This window comes from Ranitomeya variabilis, chromosome 2, assembly GCF_051348905.1.
Source record: "Ranitomeya variabilis isolate aRanVar5 chromosome 2, aRanVar5.hap1, whole genome shotgun sequence".
Lineage (NCBI taxonomy): Eukaryota > Metazoa > Chordata > Amphibia > Anura > Dendrobatidae > Ranitomeya > Ranitomeya variabilis.
The window spans coordinates 258,402,183-258,421,455 of NC_135233.1; the positions used below are offsets into that span (position 1 = coordinate 258,402,183).

General features: G+C 42.5%; 1 protein-coding gene and 1 long non-coding RNA gene across 8 annotated transcripts in view; one reads left to right on the forward strand and one right to left on the reverse strand.

The window, feature by feature from the left end:
- RXRA (retinoid X receptor alpha) overlaps nucleotides 1-17,597 on the forward strand; it is a 293,199-nt gene extending 275,602 nt beyond the window's left edge. For all 7 annotated transcript variants that reach the window (XM_077284768.1, XM_077284767.1, XM_077284770.1 and 4 more), the window contains 6 exons: nucleotides 27-196; nucleotides 1,638-1,767; nucleotides 4,639-4,771; nucleotides 5,894-5,985; nucleotides 7,252-7,357; nucleotides 10,440-17,597. In XM_077284768.1, the coding sequence (XP_077140883.1) occupies nucleotides 27-196; nucleotides 1,638-1,767; nucleotides 4,639-4,771; nucleotides 5,894-5,985; nucleotides 7,252-7,357; nucleotides 10,440-10,587 (779 nt within the window). In that variant the 3' untranslated portion in view covers nucleotides 10,588-17,597. The remainder of the gene's footprint in view (nucleotides 1-26; nucleotides 197-1,637; nucleotides 1,768-4,638; nucleotides 4,772-5,893; nucleotides 5,986-7,251; nucleotides 7,358-10,439) is intronic.
- The window catches only part of LOC143805432 (uncharacterized), a 332,861-nt gene continuing 320,955 nt past the window's right edge, over nucleotides 7,368-19,273 (reverse strand). Inside the window, exon 3 of the long non-coding RNA XR_013221241.1 lies at nucleotides 7,368-7,500. This is a non-coding gene — a long non-coding RNA (uncharacterized LOC143805432). The remainder of the gene's footprint in view (nucleotides 7,501-19,273) is intronic.

Genomic DNA, 19,273 nt, shown 5'->3' on the forward strand with positions numbered 1-19,273 from the left:
CATCTTCTCTGTTACTTTTCGCACAGCTGTGCAGGAGGAGAGGCAGCGAGGGAAAGACCGCAATGAGAACGAGGTAGAGTGCACCAGCAGCGCCAATGAGGACATGCCAGTGGAGAAAATCCTGGAGGCCGAACTGGCGGTGGAGCCAAAAACAGAAACTTACATTGAGGCCAACATGGGCCTCACCCCTAATTCTGTAAGTAGCACTTAGGGTAGTATGTTAGATATCAGGGTACCCTAGTTTGTAGATCTGAAGGTATAATTTGGCTTTCTTTGTATATGTTACTGACAGACCAAAGAATAGAAATTTACCACTGGTGCTGATGGGGTGGCGTGTGTGATTTTAGATGAATTAGAGTCTGGCTCCTGGATTGGTATTCTTCTCATTACATGTCCTGTGCTAATCATATAATGAAAAGTGCCACCTCCTCTGGTAGTTCATGGTCTGTACAAGGAACTCCCACCTCCTCTAGTAGTTCATGTTCTGTATAAGGAATGCCCACCTCCTCTGGTAGTTCATGGTCTGTACAAGGAATGCCCACCTCCTCTAGTAGTTCATGGTCTGTACAAGGAATACCCACCTCCTCTGGTAGTTTATGGTCTGTACAAGGAATACCCACCTCCTCTGGTAGTTCATGGCCTGTACAAGGAATGCCCACCTCCTCTGGTAGTTCATGGCCTGTACAAGGAATGCCCACCTCCTCTGGTAGTTCATGGTCTGTACATGGAACTCCCACCTCCTCTGGTAGTTCATGGTCTGTACAAGGAATACCCCACTGTGGTGGACTTTGGGAAATGTAGACTTTGTACCTGTCTTGCACAGCAGTCTGATTTCCCATTTGCTCAGGCTGTGACTGGAGCATAAAGGCCACAATACACAGTAAAGAACAGTCGATCTGCCTATTTGGGGATACAAACCAACCTTCCAGGTTGGAGAAAAGAAGGTTCAAAGCAGAAAACAATCCATTTGTCCTCAGAGGTGATAGCACCCCCGGGGGTGCTAGGAGAGGACAAGGACAGTTTATGTTTCTGTGTCTTGAGCCAATGGAGAAGGTCTGAAGGCTCGAGTATAATTGGAATATATTCTGTGTTCGGGGGACTGACAGACGCGTGCAGCTTGTATGGAGCACGCAGTCGTGTATTTTTAGAAGTTGCAGTGACTGAGCTAAAGGCGAGGTGCTGTATAATTTATCAGGACGGTGACACGCTGGAATTCCTCCTCTTCTGCGAGGTGACAGTAAAAGTAAATAGTGAAGTGCGGTTCAGCATGAGTAAATGTGCTGTACAGATCTTTCCGAGGTCTCATCCCCATCTATGTTGATAGGTCTGGAGATGGAAACTTTGTCTGCACATCGGTAATCTGTTTGTATCACACGTTTCTCTCTGGATGAGCATTTATACCATAGTTCCCACATACATTGGGTGGGAAGGAGACCATACACACAAGATATTTATCTGCAGACCCCGCTTATTTTAGTAACATTTGCTGGTAGTCTTATGTATAAGACAGACTTTAGATTTTCAGCAGATTTCTCCAAATTTAGCTAGTTCTGCAAATGTCCTGCAGTGAAATCTCTCACCAGGCTTCAGCAAGGTATAGAAAACTATATAATTAACAGACTTTTTGGTATTTCCAGCCCAGCGATCCGGTCACCAACATTTGCCAAGCAGCCGACAAGCAGCTCTTCACTTTGGTTGAATGGGCAAAACGAATCCCCCACTTCTCAGAATTGCCACTGGACGACCAAGTAATACTGCTCCGTGCAGGTAAGTCGGGTCGCTGATGCTGATTAATCAGTTTCTTTGTGGCACCCACATATACGGTCCTTGATATAACTCTGTGAGGCAGTTGGTGGATTGTAAAACCAGTTCCTGGATCCAGTTCCACCAGTACACGGAGCCCACTGCTTTATATAACCTCCCTGCAGGATTTTACCAGTGACTTAATGTATTATTGAGAGCTGGGAACAGACTCTAGGGATTGACCGCACATGAAACATTAACAGCCCAACATTCAGCTAACGGTACAGCTGAATCCACTCATGCGTCTTCTAATAGGAGATGAAACGCCACTTCAGGGAAAATGGAGCGGACATGGGAAACGTGCTGAAAAGCAGGACTGGGAAGAGGCGTCTCGCTCAGCCTAAATTTCACATGACGTTCTGTATAAACAACCTGACCCTATGTGATAAAAATGATCGATACTTTATTCATCTGTGGAGGAATTACTGTGGATGATTTTTCAATAAAACCTGAAAAAAATGTATGGGGTCACCTAGACCTTCCAGTAAATAGACGTCCTTGAGGGGTTCTCTTCTTTTAAGATATTTGAGACTTCCAGTCTGCCATTTCTGGCAGCTGAGTTGAGGGAAAGCAAAGTAAGGTCACCAAGTCTAGGATTTGTCACCCAGGTTTTCTAGCCTCTTGAACAACAGCATATTGCTGTATTCCAATACTGCTTTGTACAGTGCCTTGCGAAAGTATTCGACCCCTGGAACTTTTCAACCTTTTCCCACATATCATGCTTTAAACATAAAGATACCAAATGTAAATTTTTGGTGAAGAATCAACAACAAGTGGCACAAAATTGTGAAGTTGAACGAAATGTATTGATTATTTTAAATTTTTGTGGAAATTAAAAAACTGAAAAGTGGGGCGTGCAATATTATTCGGCCCCATTAACTTAATACTTTGTTGCGCCACGTTTTGCTGCGATTACAGCTGCAAGTCGCTTGGGGTATGTCTCTATCAGTTTTGTACATTGAGAGACTGAAATTCTTGCCCATTCTTCCTTGGCAAACAGCTCAAGCTCAGTGAGGTTTGATGGAGATCGTTTGTGAACAGCGGTTTTGAGCTCTTTCTACAGATTTTCGATTGGATTGAGGTCTGGACTTGGTCATTTTAACACCTGGATACGTTTATTTGTGAACCATTCCATTGTAGATTTTGCTTTATGTTTGAGATCATTGTCTTGTTGGAAGACAAATCTCCGTCCAAGTCTCAGGTCTTTTGCAGACTCCAACAGGTTTTCTTCAAGAATGGTCCTGTAGTTGGCTCCATCCATCTTCCCATCAATTTTAACCATCTTCCCTGTCCCTGCTGAATAAAAGCAGGCCCAAACCATGATGCTGCCACCACCATGTTTGACAGTGGGGATGGTGTGTTCAGGTTGATGAGCTGTGTTGCCTTTACGCCAAGCATATCGTTTGGCATTGTTGCCAAAAAGTTTGATTTTGGTTTCATCTGACTAGAGCACCTTCTTCCACATGTTTGGTGTGTCTCCCAGGTGGCTTGTTGCAAACTTTAAACAACACTTTTTATGGATATCTTTGAGAAATGGCTTTCTTCTTGCCACTCTTCCATAAAGGCCAGATTTGTGCAGTGTACGACCGATTGTTGTCCTATGGACAGACTGTCCCACCTCAGCTGTAGATCTCTGCAGTTCATCCAGAGTGATCATGGGCCTCTTGGCTGCATCTCTGACCAGTCTTCTCCTTGTTTGAAATGACAGTTTAGAGGGACGGCCGGGTCTTGGTAGATTTGCAGTGGTATGCTACTCCTTCCATTTCAATATGATCGCTTGCACAGTGCTCCTTGGGATGTTAAAAGTTTTGGAAATCATTTTATATCCAAATCCGGCTTTAAACTTCTCCACAACTGTATCATGGACCTACCTGTTGTGTCCCTTGGTCTTCATGATGCTCTCTGTGCTTCAAACAGAACCCTAAGACTATCACAGAGCAGGTGCATTTATACGGAGACTTGATTACACACAGGTGGATTATATTTATCATCATTAGGCATTTAGGACAACATTGGATCATTCAGAGATCCACAATGAACTTCTGGAGAGAGTTTGCTGCACTAAAAGTAAAAGGGGTCGAATAATATTGCACGCCCCACTTTTCAGTTTTTGAATTTCCACAAAAATGTAAAATAACCAATACATTTCGTTCAACTTGACAATTGTGTTCCACTTGTTGATTGTTCACCAAAAATTTTCATTTGGTATCTTTATGTTTGAAGCATGATATGTGGGAAAAGGTTGAAAAGTTCCAGGGGGACGAATACTTTCGCAAGGCACTGTATCAGCCAACAGCGGGGGAAGGGAAGAGACAGCTGCTGTGAGCGTAGTTCAGGCTCACAAATGTGGTTGTCAGTTTTCATGCCTCTTTTAATCCAGATGAGACTCAGATGTCCGTTTTCTCTGTGTCAGTTTTTACTGTAATTTCGGTCAATGATTTTCTCTTATGAGAAAATAAATAAATTGCAAACCTTTTCCCATTCGTTACGATGTTAATCACTGGCAATTTGAGCATCAGTGATTTTTCACAGACACATAAACTTGTATAGATAATTTTGATCCGTGGGTCAGATCAAAAGCTGACATCTGCAATATTTTATTGTGACCATACAGACCGTAAAAAAAAATCGTCATGAGAACAGTTCCATAGATTATAATGGCTATGTGCCCTGTGTAAAATACTGATCGAACATGTATGTGATTCAAGAACGTCTGAATGAGGCGCTAGGATCAGTGTGTCTCAGGGGTGCGGTGCTCGTGTGATGGGCCGGGAATTATTCCTCACGGTGGTGGAGTTACTGTCTGTCTTATAAAATGTTTTTGGCTGTGTGCAGGCTGGAATGAGCTCCTCATCGCCTCCTTCTCCCATCGATCAATAGCTGTCAAAGATGGGATCCTTCTGGCTACTGGTCTGCACGTCCACCGCAACAGTGCGCACAGTGCAGGAGTTGGCGCAATTTTTGACCGGTACAGTATTACTTGTTATTTTGTGACTTGAGGGTTATCAGGACTTAATATAGTGATGGAACTGGCAGAATTGTTTAGGAAGAAAAATCATTTGTTTCCCACGATACAGAAATCTAATAATATATTGATCAGCAAAAATCTATATAGTGTTATGAACTAAAATCTCTGCAAAAAAAAAAAAGAAATCTAAATTCCTATAAGAGGCTGGTATCTATACATAAAGCATCACATTCTGCTTCCCTCTTAAAGGAGTTGGCCTCTACTGGGCAATCCCCTCTTAACTCTTTAATGGCTAGGAATTTTTTCATTTTTTTTGCAGTTTTGTTTTTTTCTCCCCTTGTTCCAACAGCAGTATCTTTTTTACTTTTCCGTTGACATGGTTGTATTACGGCTTGGTTTTTTGTGAGAAGAATTGTAGTTTTAAATGGCCCCATTTATTTTACCATACAATGTACGGAAAAACAGAAAAAAATCCAAGCGCAGTGAAATTGCAAAGAATATTGCACCATTGTTTTTTTTGATTCAGTTTATTTTAGTTACTTATTTTAGCATTGAAAAAAAATCTCAAATTTGATATTTTTTTTATTTTTTTTTTGGGGGGGGGGGGGCAGATTTTTTCCAATTTCTTTTTTTCTTCAGCATTTAATGTAATATGTATTAATAGATTAAACTTGTGGTTTTTCCTGATGAAGAAGTATTTTGTACTTTGAAACGCGTAGAATTAGCCACTATCCATTTGACAATCTGGGATATATGTCTCATCATTGATCAGCAAGCGTGGAAATCACAAACCTCTTTTTCTTTCTGAGATTAAACTTTTTGGCATACGGCCATACCAAATATGTATATCTTAATTTTATTTTTGAAGGGGAAATTGATTTGCAGAATGACATCTGTATATTTTAAAAAGTTTTGTTCCCCACACAAAAAGCTCAATCATAATGGAAATAATTAGAAACAAAAATCAGTAAAATAGAAAACGAAAACAAACTTCAATCTGCTATTTGTTTTTTCTTATAGACAAATGAGTGTTGGGTCACACACTACAGATCTTTCCATGTGCTACAAATCATCACAAATTCCATCCTATATGTAATCCGTCTGCCGCTTTATCTTTTTTAGGGTCCTCACAGAACTGGTCTCCAAAATGCGGGATATGCAAATGGACAAGACTGAGCTGGGCTGTTTACGAGCGATTGTCTTATTCAACCCAGGTAAAAATTTACTAATAGAGGCCAAAAACCGTGAACATAAATCCATGGCCGTCTGCAGAACTAGCGCGAATATGGAGTGTGATACAGGGAGGAAGGGAAGGGGTCTTACACCATCTCTACTGGCACCAGAGCCCGGGCGATGCAGCCAACATGGAGATTGCTGCCAAGTCAGCATCAGATCATGTCAATCAGCTCCTCGTTTTATTGTATCAACATTTACACAAAACAGATCTGAGGTTTCATTTCTTTCCTTTTCACCTTTTATTTTATGCTAACTCGCAGATTGTGAAATCCTGATCCTCCCTCCATCGTTTTCTAGTTTTCAGACATAAGATGCATCCTGGGTTTATACAGCAGAAAATAGGGAAAACGGTAGAATTTGGAGGGCACAGGTCTGTTGTCAGTATATTATTCACATACCATATTTTCTGGTGTATAAGACGACTGGGCGTATAAGACGACCCCCAACTTTTCCATATAAAATATGGAATTTGGGATATTCTCCTTCAGGCCCTGGGATCCATATTCATGTAAAAAATAAAGAATAAAAAAAAAAATATATGGATATACTCACCCCTCCGACGGACCCTGGACCTCAGCGGTGCAAGCGTCTGCCTCCGTTCCTAAGAATGCAGTGAGTGAAGGACCTGCGATGACGTCGCAGTCACACGACCGCTCATGTGACCGCGACGTCATCGAAGGTCCTTCACTCACTGCATTCTTAGGTACGGAGGCAGACGCTTGCACCCCTGAGGTCCAGGGTCCGTCGGAGGGGTGAGTATATCCATATTTTTTATTCTTTATTTTTTTACATGAATATGGATCCCAGGGCCTGAAGGAGAGTCTCCTCTCCTTCAGACCCTGGGAACCATCCAGGATCGCTCTGTGCACCCGTACCCGGCGTATAAGACGACCCCCGACTTTTGGGACAATTTTTAGGGGTTAAAAAGTCGTCTTATACGCCGGAAAATCCGGTATATTACCACACACGGTATGCCTTACCACATTTATGCTCCCAGGAGTGTGACTGATCACATGACCTGAACAGTCCTCCAGCTAGCCAGGACCTTCAGCGTCTGTGCAGCTGTACTGATGTGCAGGTCCTGGTCACTTTCTCTCCTGCTTTGCATGGATCTGATAAAAGAGCGATTCTCTCTGTGATTGAGGAGAAATCCTTCCCAATCCGGAAGCTGCGCATCTCATAGAGCAGTAAAATCGGTTATATTGGAAGTGTCATCTAACCTGCTATGATGCTGTTTTGTGCAGACTCTAAAGGTCTCTCCAACCCCTCGGAGGTGGAGGCGTTACGTGAGAAGGTCTATGCATCGTTGGAAGCTTATTGCAAACACAAGTACCCGGAGCAGCCGGGAAGGTGAGTCCCTGCCGTCCCTCGTCTGAGGGTTCTGGGCTTTCTCTGTACTTTTCACTGCTCACAGTCTGCACGGCAGGAAATCCTGAATAGGTGGAGTATTTTTGGTCTGGTCTGTTTTCTGCTGGTCAAGTTCTTGTCACAACCTATGCAAAAATAGAACAGGAAACCAGTAAGAGACATTGGATGCTGAAAAACGACAAATATGGCAGCTACTAACACAACTGAACAAATGAAAAGGGGGCAATTCTACATCTGTAAAAGGTTAATGTCTCTAAAATACGTTTTCTTGTTCCATACGGAGTGAAGCATCATTGCAAATAGACCTAATCAAAGAGCTATCATTTTGTGTCTACAGCTCCTATGCAGATCTACGCAGCTCCATGGTGATAGCTAAAAAAGCCCTGTGTAGTATGGTCCTGGACCTAACTAACTTCCATGGATTATTGAGAAGTAGTGATGGAAGGGAGGATGACTGCAGGACCAAACCACTCCGGATGTGTAACCATGGAAACATATCTCTGCATAGGAGCTGTAGGCACAAACGGTCTTGAGTTTTAAAAGATACATGTAGCTTATTTGTGATGTTAGATGCACTGGACAATAAACCACATTGTCTGGTAATGTAGAAAACGTACAGCCACTTTGCGGACAGACGAACACCTCATACTGGAGGAATCACAGCACATGCCAAGTGATATAATAAAGTTTAAATACACAGTAATGTCAGGCAGGAAGGGAAGCATAAAACTTATTCCTTTATTTCTTTCATTAGAAGAACATATTACAGGCAGTGGATGGTAAAAAATCTGACACCTTTCAACTCAAGAGTCTTAATCATGATTAACGTGTCGGCTTTTTTACCATCCACTGCCTGTAATATGTTCTTTTAACGAAAGAAATAAAGGAATACTTTTTATACTTCCCTTCCTGCCTGAGATCGCTGAAGATGACTGTGTATTTGGACTTGTATCCACCAGGCCAGGGGGGCACCGTGTGACGGTGTGGATCCTGCTGTCCAAGGACGCTGAGGGATGAGCGGAACTTTTTCTTTTCATATATAATAAGGTTTGCTTCCATTTTACATCCAGGCAATCTGTTCAGGTCACTCACTGGTTCTAACGTTATGGATGATATTCCTGTTTTTATTTTCTCAAGTTTCTAGTTTACAAATTACTAACATTCGTGCAGTACGCAGATAATAATCCTGGATTATATGGCGCCTGTTACATAAAGGGACATTGCTGGCTACTAAACGTGCCCCATTCATGTGACCTCCAATATGTCTTACACCCCTGTGAACAGTTGAGTGCCAGGGATCACATGAGTGACGCCATGTTTAGTCCATTTTTGTTTGCACACAGACCGATCCATGAGCGATACCATTCTTCTGGACAGAAACTTTTTTATATATACAGTATATTTTTGCTTTCTAAACGCAAGGTTAAGCAACTTTATAAACAGCCTAGATTAAAAAATTTCTACCTTCTGCTGTGTGTAAGCCCTTTATCTAGATGCAAAAATGTTACAAAGCCATCAGAGCACCTTTGCCTTCCCTCCTCTGAGTGTTTGATGGCAGCAGTGAGGGGGCTGTACACGGTTCTCCAGTGTGGAGAGGGTAGAAAGTATCTAGTCTAGTCTCTGGAAGGGCAGAGACAACAGCGTCATGGTGGAAAACACATGAAGGTCCTCAGTACAGGAGAGAAGCTGAGCCCCCCGTATGAACATACATACCCTGGATACACACAGAGCTCACATGCAGCCTGTATTAACTAGGAGAGGCACAACAACAAGAGAAAAATCAGACATTTTGATCAGGCAGTTAACCTGCATAAGGTGCTCATCTACACTGGTAGGGGGCGACTGTCTACTCAGGACAAGATAAGTAATGTACCTTATTTTGCCCTCAGTCTTGTAAACATGGCCTAAGAAACATGAATCTGTATGCTAAACACTTTTTTTCTATTAAGCACTAATCCATGTTCTCATTCATGTCTTGTTCTAGTTTATACAATAATAGCAGTATATTAATGATCAGCTAAAAAAAATAATCATCTCTCCCTCCTACAATGTCCGAGGAAGCACCAGGAGAATTAGCCTCCTCACCGACAGAGATGGGACCCTTCCCCCGGCCATCATATGTTTTAGGTTATAGTTGTGCTTCCTGGATGGCGTTCAGAAAGTCTTGTTTTTCCTGGCGCTCGGACTTCTATTCTCAACAACTCAGCAGAAATGATCCCCTTTCTTTGGCCTGTTTCCAATCTGTAAAAGGATTTGGTTTATTTTTTTCTCCTGACCACGTCTATTGCTTGATGACAGGGAGAAAAATATTAAAAAAAAAAATATAGAAAAAAAAAAGGCTCAGATCCTGTGACAGCGAGTTAACAATTAAAGAGTTTTGGAACTCATGGAAGCTGGATGTGCAAGGAACCATCTGCACCATGACAAGAAGAAGCTGAAGTTATTCTTCCAAGTCAGATCTCTGGCCAGCTGTAGCCTGAAAGATCGGACATCAATGTTACCAATAAACCTTGTCATCGATGACTATACATCAGTATGGATACAATATCCCAAAAAGAGCCACAGATAATTGGGGACAGTGCTAATCCCACATATACATACACGATGCGTCCGCACACTGTGACTAATGAATACATGAACTCCAATTTTGCTGTAAATGTTAAAAACGTGAGGTACTTAGCGTTTTTTGATCAAAGAACGCAAAAGGCTCCAAGCATGTCAAAGTGTATCTAAATATGGATGGTCCCTATCAATAATGTCCTACCTCTCCATGCGCCAAACTAGGCCTCATCCGAATGGAGAGTGGAAAAAAGAGGCTAGCTCACAAATAAAACCTCATATGGAAAAGATGGGTGGATAAGGGTACTGACCCCTGGAGGGGCTTTGTATATTGGCCTCATAGCGTATTTGTGCACCTGTACATAAATGTAATGCAAAAGGTGTGAGAGCCCTTTTTTTTCTTGTGCTAATCCCTTAACCCCCTAACTGTAGAGCATTAAATAAAGTGATTAAATGCAAATATTTTTATTTTAGTTTCTGACTTTTATATATTCTCTTTCCTCAGGTTTGCGAAGCTTTTGTTGCGTCTGCCTGCTCTCCGCTCCATCGGCCTCAAATGCTTGGAACACCTCTTCTTCTTCAAGCTAATAGGAGACACACCTATCGACACCTTCTTAATGGAGATGCTGGAAGCGCCTCATCAAATGACTTAAGAGAAGCAAGGTCTCTTTGTCCCCATGTGCCGAGGGCAATAGACTTCTTATAGGATGCTCTCCAGAGACACTGTGGTCCCTCCACACTTAAAAGAAAACGTCCAGGATCCCTCATCCTATGTCACATGTGCGCCTTTAGTCCATCCGCAGAACTAGGAGCACGCTCTCCCGTCATTAGCAGCATACAGTGACAGATGCCTGGGATGTGTACAGGTCGGGCTCGCCCCAAAGGTCTCTGTTTTTGTTTCAGATGGCTTGGTTGTTGCTGCTGAAGCTTCGGTCGCTGTTATTGGTAACTTTTGGCCCCAGGAAAATCCGCACAGATTTGTGAGGGTGAATGTATTTTTATTTTTGAATTTATATGATGAACAAGGATTGTGAAAAACTGATCCTTGTCATAGCTGGGTCATCGCCGTCAACAGTCCATCACCAGCCAGGCTCACGATATTGGGAGTATATTCCACAGGTGGAGTTTATAAGGTGGGATATCGGATATTAGGCCTTAATCATTGTAAAAAAAAAAAAGCCACATATCTCACAGCACAGCTCGGCGCGGAGCTGGTCACGTGCCCCCTCACCTGCATTTTATGGCGAGAGTATGATGTGTGGACTGTTTTATCCTGTGGTGTAAGTGCTGGTCGTACGGTAGCTCCACAGCCTGTTTTTCTTTTTTAGAACCATTTGGGTGATTGGTTAGCTTGTATTAAGGCTCTTTGGAACAAGGCACTACAGAATAAATGAATTTTTTGTTTTCATGTATTCAAGAAATTTTAGAAGCCCTAAGACTGGGATTTACTGCCTCTTTAATAGAAAACTAAAAATATTTAAAAAGAAAAAAAAATATGTCAGTATCAAAAGAGAGCAAAAATAAAAATGACTCTTTGGGTACCACGGGTAGAATTCAGGGATTTTGTCCAATGTTTTCAATACTCTTTTTGGGCTAGAGGGGGCTTTAGAGCATCACTTAACCTCTCTAGTCACAGAAGGGACAGGCAGAGACAGAAAATCCCAGTCATTGTTTTAGTATGAAATTACAGTAGTCCATGAATCTCAAACAGACGAGATCCACACAACCAAAACCACAACTTCTTATGCAGTGATTCTAATCCTGGGTCCACCTTCCCTGTGGCTGGTTGATCATCTCGGCCTTTTATCTTTTACCTGCCGTTGTTGTAGGCTGCAGATCTGAGCATCCTCTTGAGAAGGCTAAACATTTTATTTGTAGGAAGTGCAGATTCCATCTTCATTCTAAGGAATTTATCAATATGCATAAAGACTGATGGTCCCCGCCTTGTATTTAGCAAGATGAAACCAGAGGACGCTTTGTTTTTTTTCTCTTGTAGTCTTTGCTACCTGAGCATCTCTGGATTTGTAGACGAACCAGGTTGAAAGAGTTGAGCCCATGATACTGCCAGTCAAGAGGAGTAGGGGGGGATCCAGCGGCTTCTGTCTTAGGTCTACACTCGGGCCTTTTTGTTTCTTCTTGTAAAGCATAAAATAGTCTATGTATATTTTCCAAAGAATCTTGTTCTCTCTTCTTCATTGTCGCTCTCTGTTCTGCAGGAGAGCGGGTTACTCAGAACCTGAGCCAATGCTAAAAGCACGCTTCTGTGAAGCCTCCCGTCGCCTGTCCCTTTCTTACCTGCAACTGGTCAAGCGCTATCAATGGCATTGTTATACCTCTTCTGCTTATTTTAATATAGTAGTAACAAGCAGGGAAAATCATGGGAACTCCCCCAACCAGAGCCGGGCGTTCTTTACCTCTGCTGACATCCAAAGTGATAGCAGACATGTCAGCAGCACATTACATTCAGTGGATAGGAAATGTCACAGTTACCAGAGATCGGTAGTTAAAGGGATATTCTCGGGCTAAAAGGTATTGCCTGTCCCATGATTATGTGCACATTAATTTCAATGAGAGCGCCGAAGATCAGCTAAGCACAACGCTTGGCAATCTCCTGTGGTCCTTTTAAGCACGATCCACCTTCACTAAATTCAGGTAGGGATCTTCAGAGCCTCACTTTTTGGGTTATGTGGCGGTTTCAGTGGTTGGAAAGTTATCCACTATCCCAAACTTGAGAATACCTTAGTGTGATGCATCTGGAAAGGTCCCAGAAAGTGCTCCTCACAGTAATGGCAGGTCGAGCAGCATTGTGCCCTCCTTCTGGTGATTTTAGCCCACAGTCGTGAACCTCCTAATACATCACATGACAGAAACTATCTTTCACATTGAGACAATCAATGCAGGAATTCATTCAAGATACTAGGCTATTGCCCCATCCCTTATTCTAGTAACAATATATTTCCCCATATATAAGGAAATACCCATTTATGCTAACAAACAAATATACTAGTAATATACCTTGTAGGAAAGAAGAAGCGCAGATAGTGTCTTATCTCACAATTTAAAAGAGGATTCACCAGTAATGTTACTGCTCACCTGATGTAGAAGTTTCATAGGCATATAGTGCCAGCTGCCACAGATCCACCGGTCAACACGCGACCGTAGCTAAATCGCTGAATAGGAGAATTTGTGGGTTATGATCCGCGCGGCCAGCTCATCCAGAACAGACAAAATGTACAATTGAACAGTGGTTTATTCTACGCGTTTCGGAGTGCATATGACTGGTATATTCCTGAAGAAGGAGTCACATGCACTCCAAAACGCATAGAATAAACCACTGTTCAATTGTACATTTTGTCTGTTCTGGATGAGCTGGCAGCTCGGATCATAACCCACAAATCCTCCTATTCAGCGAACAAACAAATCTAGAAAGTTAAAAATACAAATCATGGCACCATGTTCTAATACTAAGTTACCGTTCTTACATCTCCGTTCGGGCAGGAATCGTAAGCTGATTTGTGCAGATATTTGAGGGTAAAGAGTAATGAAATCTACATTATGCACTTATGTTCTATACACATTGTTGAAAAACTATGGGGAAGAAAAAGCAAAAAAAAAACCCCAAGATTACAAGTTATTTTGGGAGTCATAGCAGATTTAAAAAAAAAACAAAAAACCTGGACAGTGGTTGCTCCCCAAAATCTGAAGGTAACCACCCCTTCATCTACTCCTGTCCTGCCTGGGTGCGGTTACAGCCGACGTGTGAATCTAGTAATCGTTCAGTGCCTTACTGATGCAGCCATGTCACTTAAGAAAGTTCTCTTAGATTTGGTGCAGTCACAGCCACAAGCCTGATCCTGTCCCATATGGAGCGGCTCTGTGCATGTGAAAACCTTGCCTTAAAGCCTACAGGGACAATGACCGCCAGTTTGTTGGACTGACCCCAAATTGTGTAATTTGTACTTCACCCTGGAGGCTATGTACATTTCCTCTGGACAGATTTTTTTTTTAAAGTAACCCCTTTATTGCTGCTTTGTTTTAGAAGAGTCAGAAAATAACTAGAGATACATTGAAATGAGACCATATCAAAGTTGAGGAGGCTGACAAATATGAGCTATAAATCCCACCATCAGAAAGAGCTCACCAACATTTTCTCAGGTAACTCATTCTACAGGAGGTGATTTAAGGTGAAGCATATAGTCCTGTTAAAGCTAAGGTATTCAACATTGTAAATGAAACACAACTGCAAACATAAATTTTAATCCAAAGTTTTAAAAATAAAGTGTCAGGGAAGGTGTCCGTACACTTTAAGCTTTTAATACCCTTTTCATCTGAGTTTTTTAAAGGGGCTCTGTCAGCCCAGAATAACTGTTCACCCCACGTACTGGAGCGCGGTACCCCTTCTCCTACTCGTTTCCCCTCTATCTTCACCTCCTCTTCTTTGATTGACAGCTCTGGCTTCATAGAACCAGAGAAGGGCAGAGATAGATTGGAAAACAAGCATGTGGGAAGGTGGATATAAATGCATGGCCGCACCATGGAGCACAGAGCACATTGAACAGTCAATCTGTGCTGACACAGTCCATTTAAAAAACTTTAGTGGATAATGATATGTGGAAGTGTAGTCATCTGTAATATGCAGAAATGATATTTGCAACAATCCCTAATACCTAATCATTCTAGATATCAGTTGACATACATGCTCCTTTGGGCTATGCTCAGGTAAACCTGGGAGATGACTGCATTAATATGCATCTCTGTGCTCGTGCCCATAGAGAACTGATGACATGTTTGCTATATTTGAAATTAACACAGTCATATACACAAGATCTACAAGTTCATGCTGTGAATTTTTTTCCACATGGAACAACATAAATTGCTTATTTGCTTTCGCACATGCTGATGGCACAACTGAGTACATTTATGTTGATTTCACCTGGTAGTTCTATCAGTGGCTTTCCTCCAAGGCCTCCACACAGCGTAGTAGATACAGAGCAAGAACCAGAAACTAAAGAGAAGAAAAATTCATGTACTTTAGCCAGGACCTATCCTCATACTCAGTAGAGTAAGGCTATGTTCACATGTCCAGTAGCAATCAGTTACTGGATCCAGTAAGCAAAAAACAGATCCGTTACAAATGAAAGAAAAACGGATGGCTTATTAACAGAACCATTTTCCATAGACTTTTATGTTTAAAAAAAAACGTATCCAGCAGAGATCAGTTATTTAATGTTGTCTGCACAACTTTTTTTGCTAACTGATTTGCTGCTGGATCTGTTCTAACTGATCACAACTGGATTTGTAAACATGGCCTAAAGCTGTCCGGGCAGATCCTGCGCACACATGATGCTTTACCATGTGACAACCTAAATGTGCTGATAGGGAATAACATATGCACAGGATCCAGCACACTCAGCTGTACAGCAGGATTACCATGGAGGGTGAACGCCCGGCTCGAGCATAAAGCATCGATTTTGAGATGCTGCAGGACTCTGGGGGATTCCATAAAGAGCGCTCTGGGGAACACCAGCAATGAGAATTTTCTTGTGTTGTTCTTGTGATATTATGTATAAATAAAAAAAATGAAATAAAAGTTGTGTATTACAAAAGTAAAACAAAAAAACAGCAAAAAAAAAAAAAAAACATAGAAAGGATTAAAAAAAATTATTGTATCAGCAAAGTTTAAAAGAAGATCTATTTTTGTATTCTGGATGGACCTTTATCCCTCTGTATCCGTTTTGTATCAACTTTCACGTGTTCTGGATTCTTGTACGGTTGGGTTGTGTCGCAGTTTTACAGTATTGTATGAGAGCGGACCACGTCAATGCTACATCACCATGTGCAAACTATTGCTTCTTAGGCTAGGGCTACACGGCGACTGGTGGTGTCACATTGTAAAATCGCTTCTACTTATTTCTATTGTGTCACCTACGACAGTTGCAAATGTTTCCAAAAGAGTTAGAATTTCTGTTGCGATTCGATCCGACATGCCATAAATTTTAATGCATGTCACATGTGACTCGTGTGTGATATTTCTGCAATTTGGCCATTTTATCTTTTATTAGAGCAAAGACTAAGCTCTGATGTCCGTTGCATGACACATGTCGCGATGTAGCCCCAGCCTTAGTATGACAACTGGGGGCGCCAATTCTGTCTAAAGGTTGCAAAGTCTATAGTTTTGATTTCAGAATTTGAAAGAATATTACTTTAACAATTGTTGTCACTAGGCAACTGCTGATACAATCCGATCATACAGTCTCCTCAATGTTCTGCAAACGCCAAGATATCAATACTACTTGTATCAGGTGACTATCTGGCTGCCATTGCAGGTGAACAGTGATCAGATTGTGGCATATGTGCATGAAATGAGTTTATTTTTACAAATCATCTAAGTCCATTAGGCCTAATCCAACAGACAGTCAAGATTCTGCAACATTTAATATGAAATGAATATGATAAAAGTGTTTGAATGTTTTTTCACTTTTCTGTTATAATGAAAACTGGCCACAAGATGGCAGCAGAGAATCATTAACCATTGTGTGTATTTGAGCTGATGCTCGATGAATGATACCAAAATCATAGAGAAACGTTTGTAAAGGGGGTAAATGACTCTCTACCCAAGACTATAAAGAGATCCTGATACTTTTGTGGATTTGTTCACATTGACAGAATTATATGTATCAAGTGGTTAACTAGTTTCGAAAAGACTTTTCATTTTCCTTTTTGGAATGATTGGGAGTCCACCTAGTAAATTCATAACGCAAAACCCCTTTTGATAGTCATGAAAGTAATACTGTGCATAAAAGGGTTCTTTAAATAAAAAGTGAAAGGTTCTCTTTAAAGTTCTTGCCATCAATTCTACCTCCACTGCACCTGCTCCAAATGCAACCTTTTAATAACTGGTGCACAAAATCTGCAGAGAAGACATGTGTAAGGCCGGTTTCAGCGCGTACTTCTTTCCTTCAGATCCGCATCCGTCCTGCGTACCTATATTTAACATTGTGTATGTAGGGACATGCGTTGTATGCGGATGCGTCCCGTGCTTCGTTTTGACATGCCCGCCGAATGCAACATGTGTTCGGCAGGCACATCAAAACGACGTACGAGGACGCTTCTCCATACAACGCATGTCCCTGCGTACACAATGTTAAATATAGGTACGCAGGATGGATGCGGATCTGAAGGAAAGAAGTACGCAGCCCTACGCTGCGGACACAAACGCTAGTGTGAAACTGGCCAAACAGAATGTTTACAAATTACATTTCCACTATTAAAATCAGACAGAAATCTTGCTGGCGCCTCAAAGTGTTGTTGGTCTTTACCCCAACCTCAGCATAAAACACAGATGGCCTTGACTGGTCCCCCAACACCTTGATGTTTGCTCTGGAATCTCATTGGGCGGACATCTGTGTCCAGCTCCCCTGGAGCTCTCTGGTTATGATCTCGCTATGTATCCGTGGGCTCCTGTCCCTACCGCCCTATCTATACGCTGTGTTCATGTGATTATTGCCTTTCTGCTCAGCTCGGTCTTACTGTGAATCACTTCTGCACACGTTTTTAATGTCAACATGAAAAGCATTGGAAATCCGACTATTTTCTTGATGAATACTGGTATTAGAATTGTAACAGAACGAGCGTTTATAAATACAAGTTCAAGGTTGTGGTGTCTCTGTGTCTTTCTTTCTCATGGTTTTATGAGGACATTTTTCAATCACCCACGACAGCACCTCGGAGAGGGTATCCGCCCTTCAAGGACAGGAAACCTACAGGATAAAAGGGTGGGACCTGCATTAAAATGCGGTTAGACCACCAGTAGAGCGGATCCCTTTGCTCTTGCAGTCCCTCCAGACAGTATGGAGCCAGAAGAGGACGAGCAGCAGCAACTAAAGGTACCTTCACACTAAGCTACTTTACAACGATAACGATAGCGATCCGTGACGTTGCAGCGTCCTGGATAGCGATATCGTTGTGTTTGACAGGCAGCAGCGATCTGGATCCCGCTGTGAGATCGCTGGTCGTTGCTGAAAGTCCAGAACTTTATTTCGTCGCTGGATCTCCCGCTGACATCGCTGAATCGGTGTGTGTGACACCGATCCAGCAATGTCTTCACTGGTAACCAGGGTAAACATCGGGTTACTAAGCGCAGGGCCGCGCTTAGTAACCCGATGTTTACCCTGGTTACCATTGTAAAAGTAAAAAAAAAAAACACATACTCACATTCCCGTGTCCGCTTCCCTGCACTCCTCCTGCATCCTGTGTAAGTGCCGGGCGTAAAGCAGAGCGGTGACGTCACTGCTGTGCTCTGTGGGAGATGCCGGAGATGTTCGGCGCTGACACAGGATGCAGGAGGAGTGCAGGGAAGCGGACGCCGGGCACCGGAATGTGAGTATGTGTTTTTTTTTTTACTTTTACAATGGTAACCAGGGTAAACATCGGGTTACTAAGCGCGGCCCTGCGCTTAGTAACCCGATGTTTACCCTGGTTACCAGGGGACTTCGGCATCGTTGGTCGCTGGAGAGCCGTCTGTGTGACAGCTCTCCAGCGACCACACAACGAATAAACAGCGACGCTGCAGCGATCGGCATCGTTGTCTGTATCGCTGCAGCGTCGCTTAGTGTGAAGGTATCTTAAGCCCCAAGAGAAGGTGGAAGTTCGGCAGCGGTGGTCGCTCGGAGGAAAGACTTGACACTACAAGTGGCAGAAGAACCAGTCAGAAGAGCCACGGCTCCAGTAAGGTGGATGAATCAGCCAGCTGATATGATTCCTCCTCCAAATTTGGTACCCTTGATTACCTCCGAGTGATAAGTGATATTTGTGAAAGTTCACTTTATAATCATGTTCCTTTCTTGTCATTTTATTGGCAGGGAAATAAATGAGTAACGGAATCTAAACACTATGTAAAGAAGTGTTGCCTCCCAGACATTGACTTTTTTGCAAACAAACAAAACAGGAGGGTGAAAAGATTTTGTTCCCTGAATCCCATGCTTCTGCTTTTCCACCAGTGATTCTAATTCCAGCAGTCTAGAGGAACATCGGAGAACAGGGCAAGAGTTATTCTGATACCTCCCTTCTGGCCCAGAAGGCCGTGGTTTTCCTGGTTAAGGGTAATATTGGTGACCCAACCATGGGTGCTTCCGGAGAATCCGTATACTCTCTTCTAGGGGTCGGTGCACCAGCCTCTAGTGGCCAGTCTACATTTAATGGCATGGAATTTGAAAGGGCGCTATTAGGGTATGTGTCCACGATCAGGATGGCCGGCGGTTTCGTCGGAGCGGCAAACCCGCTCGGCGCTAAGCCCCGCCCCCTTCTTGAACGCGATGATGTCGGATGTGTTCATTGCAC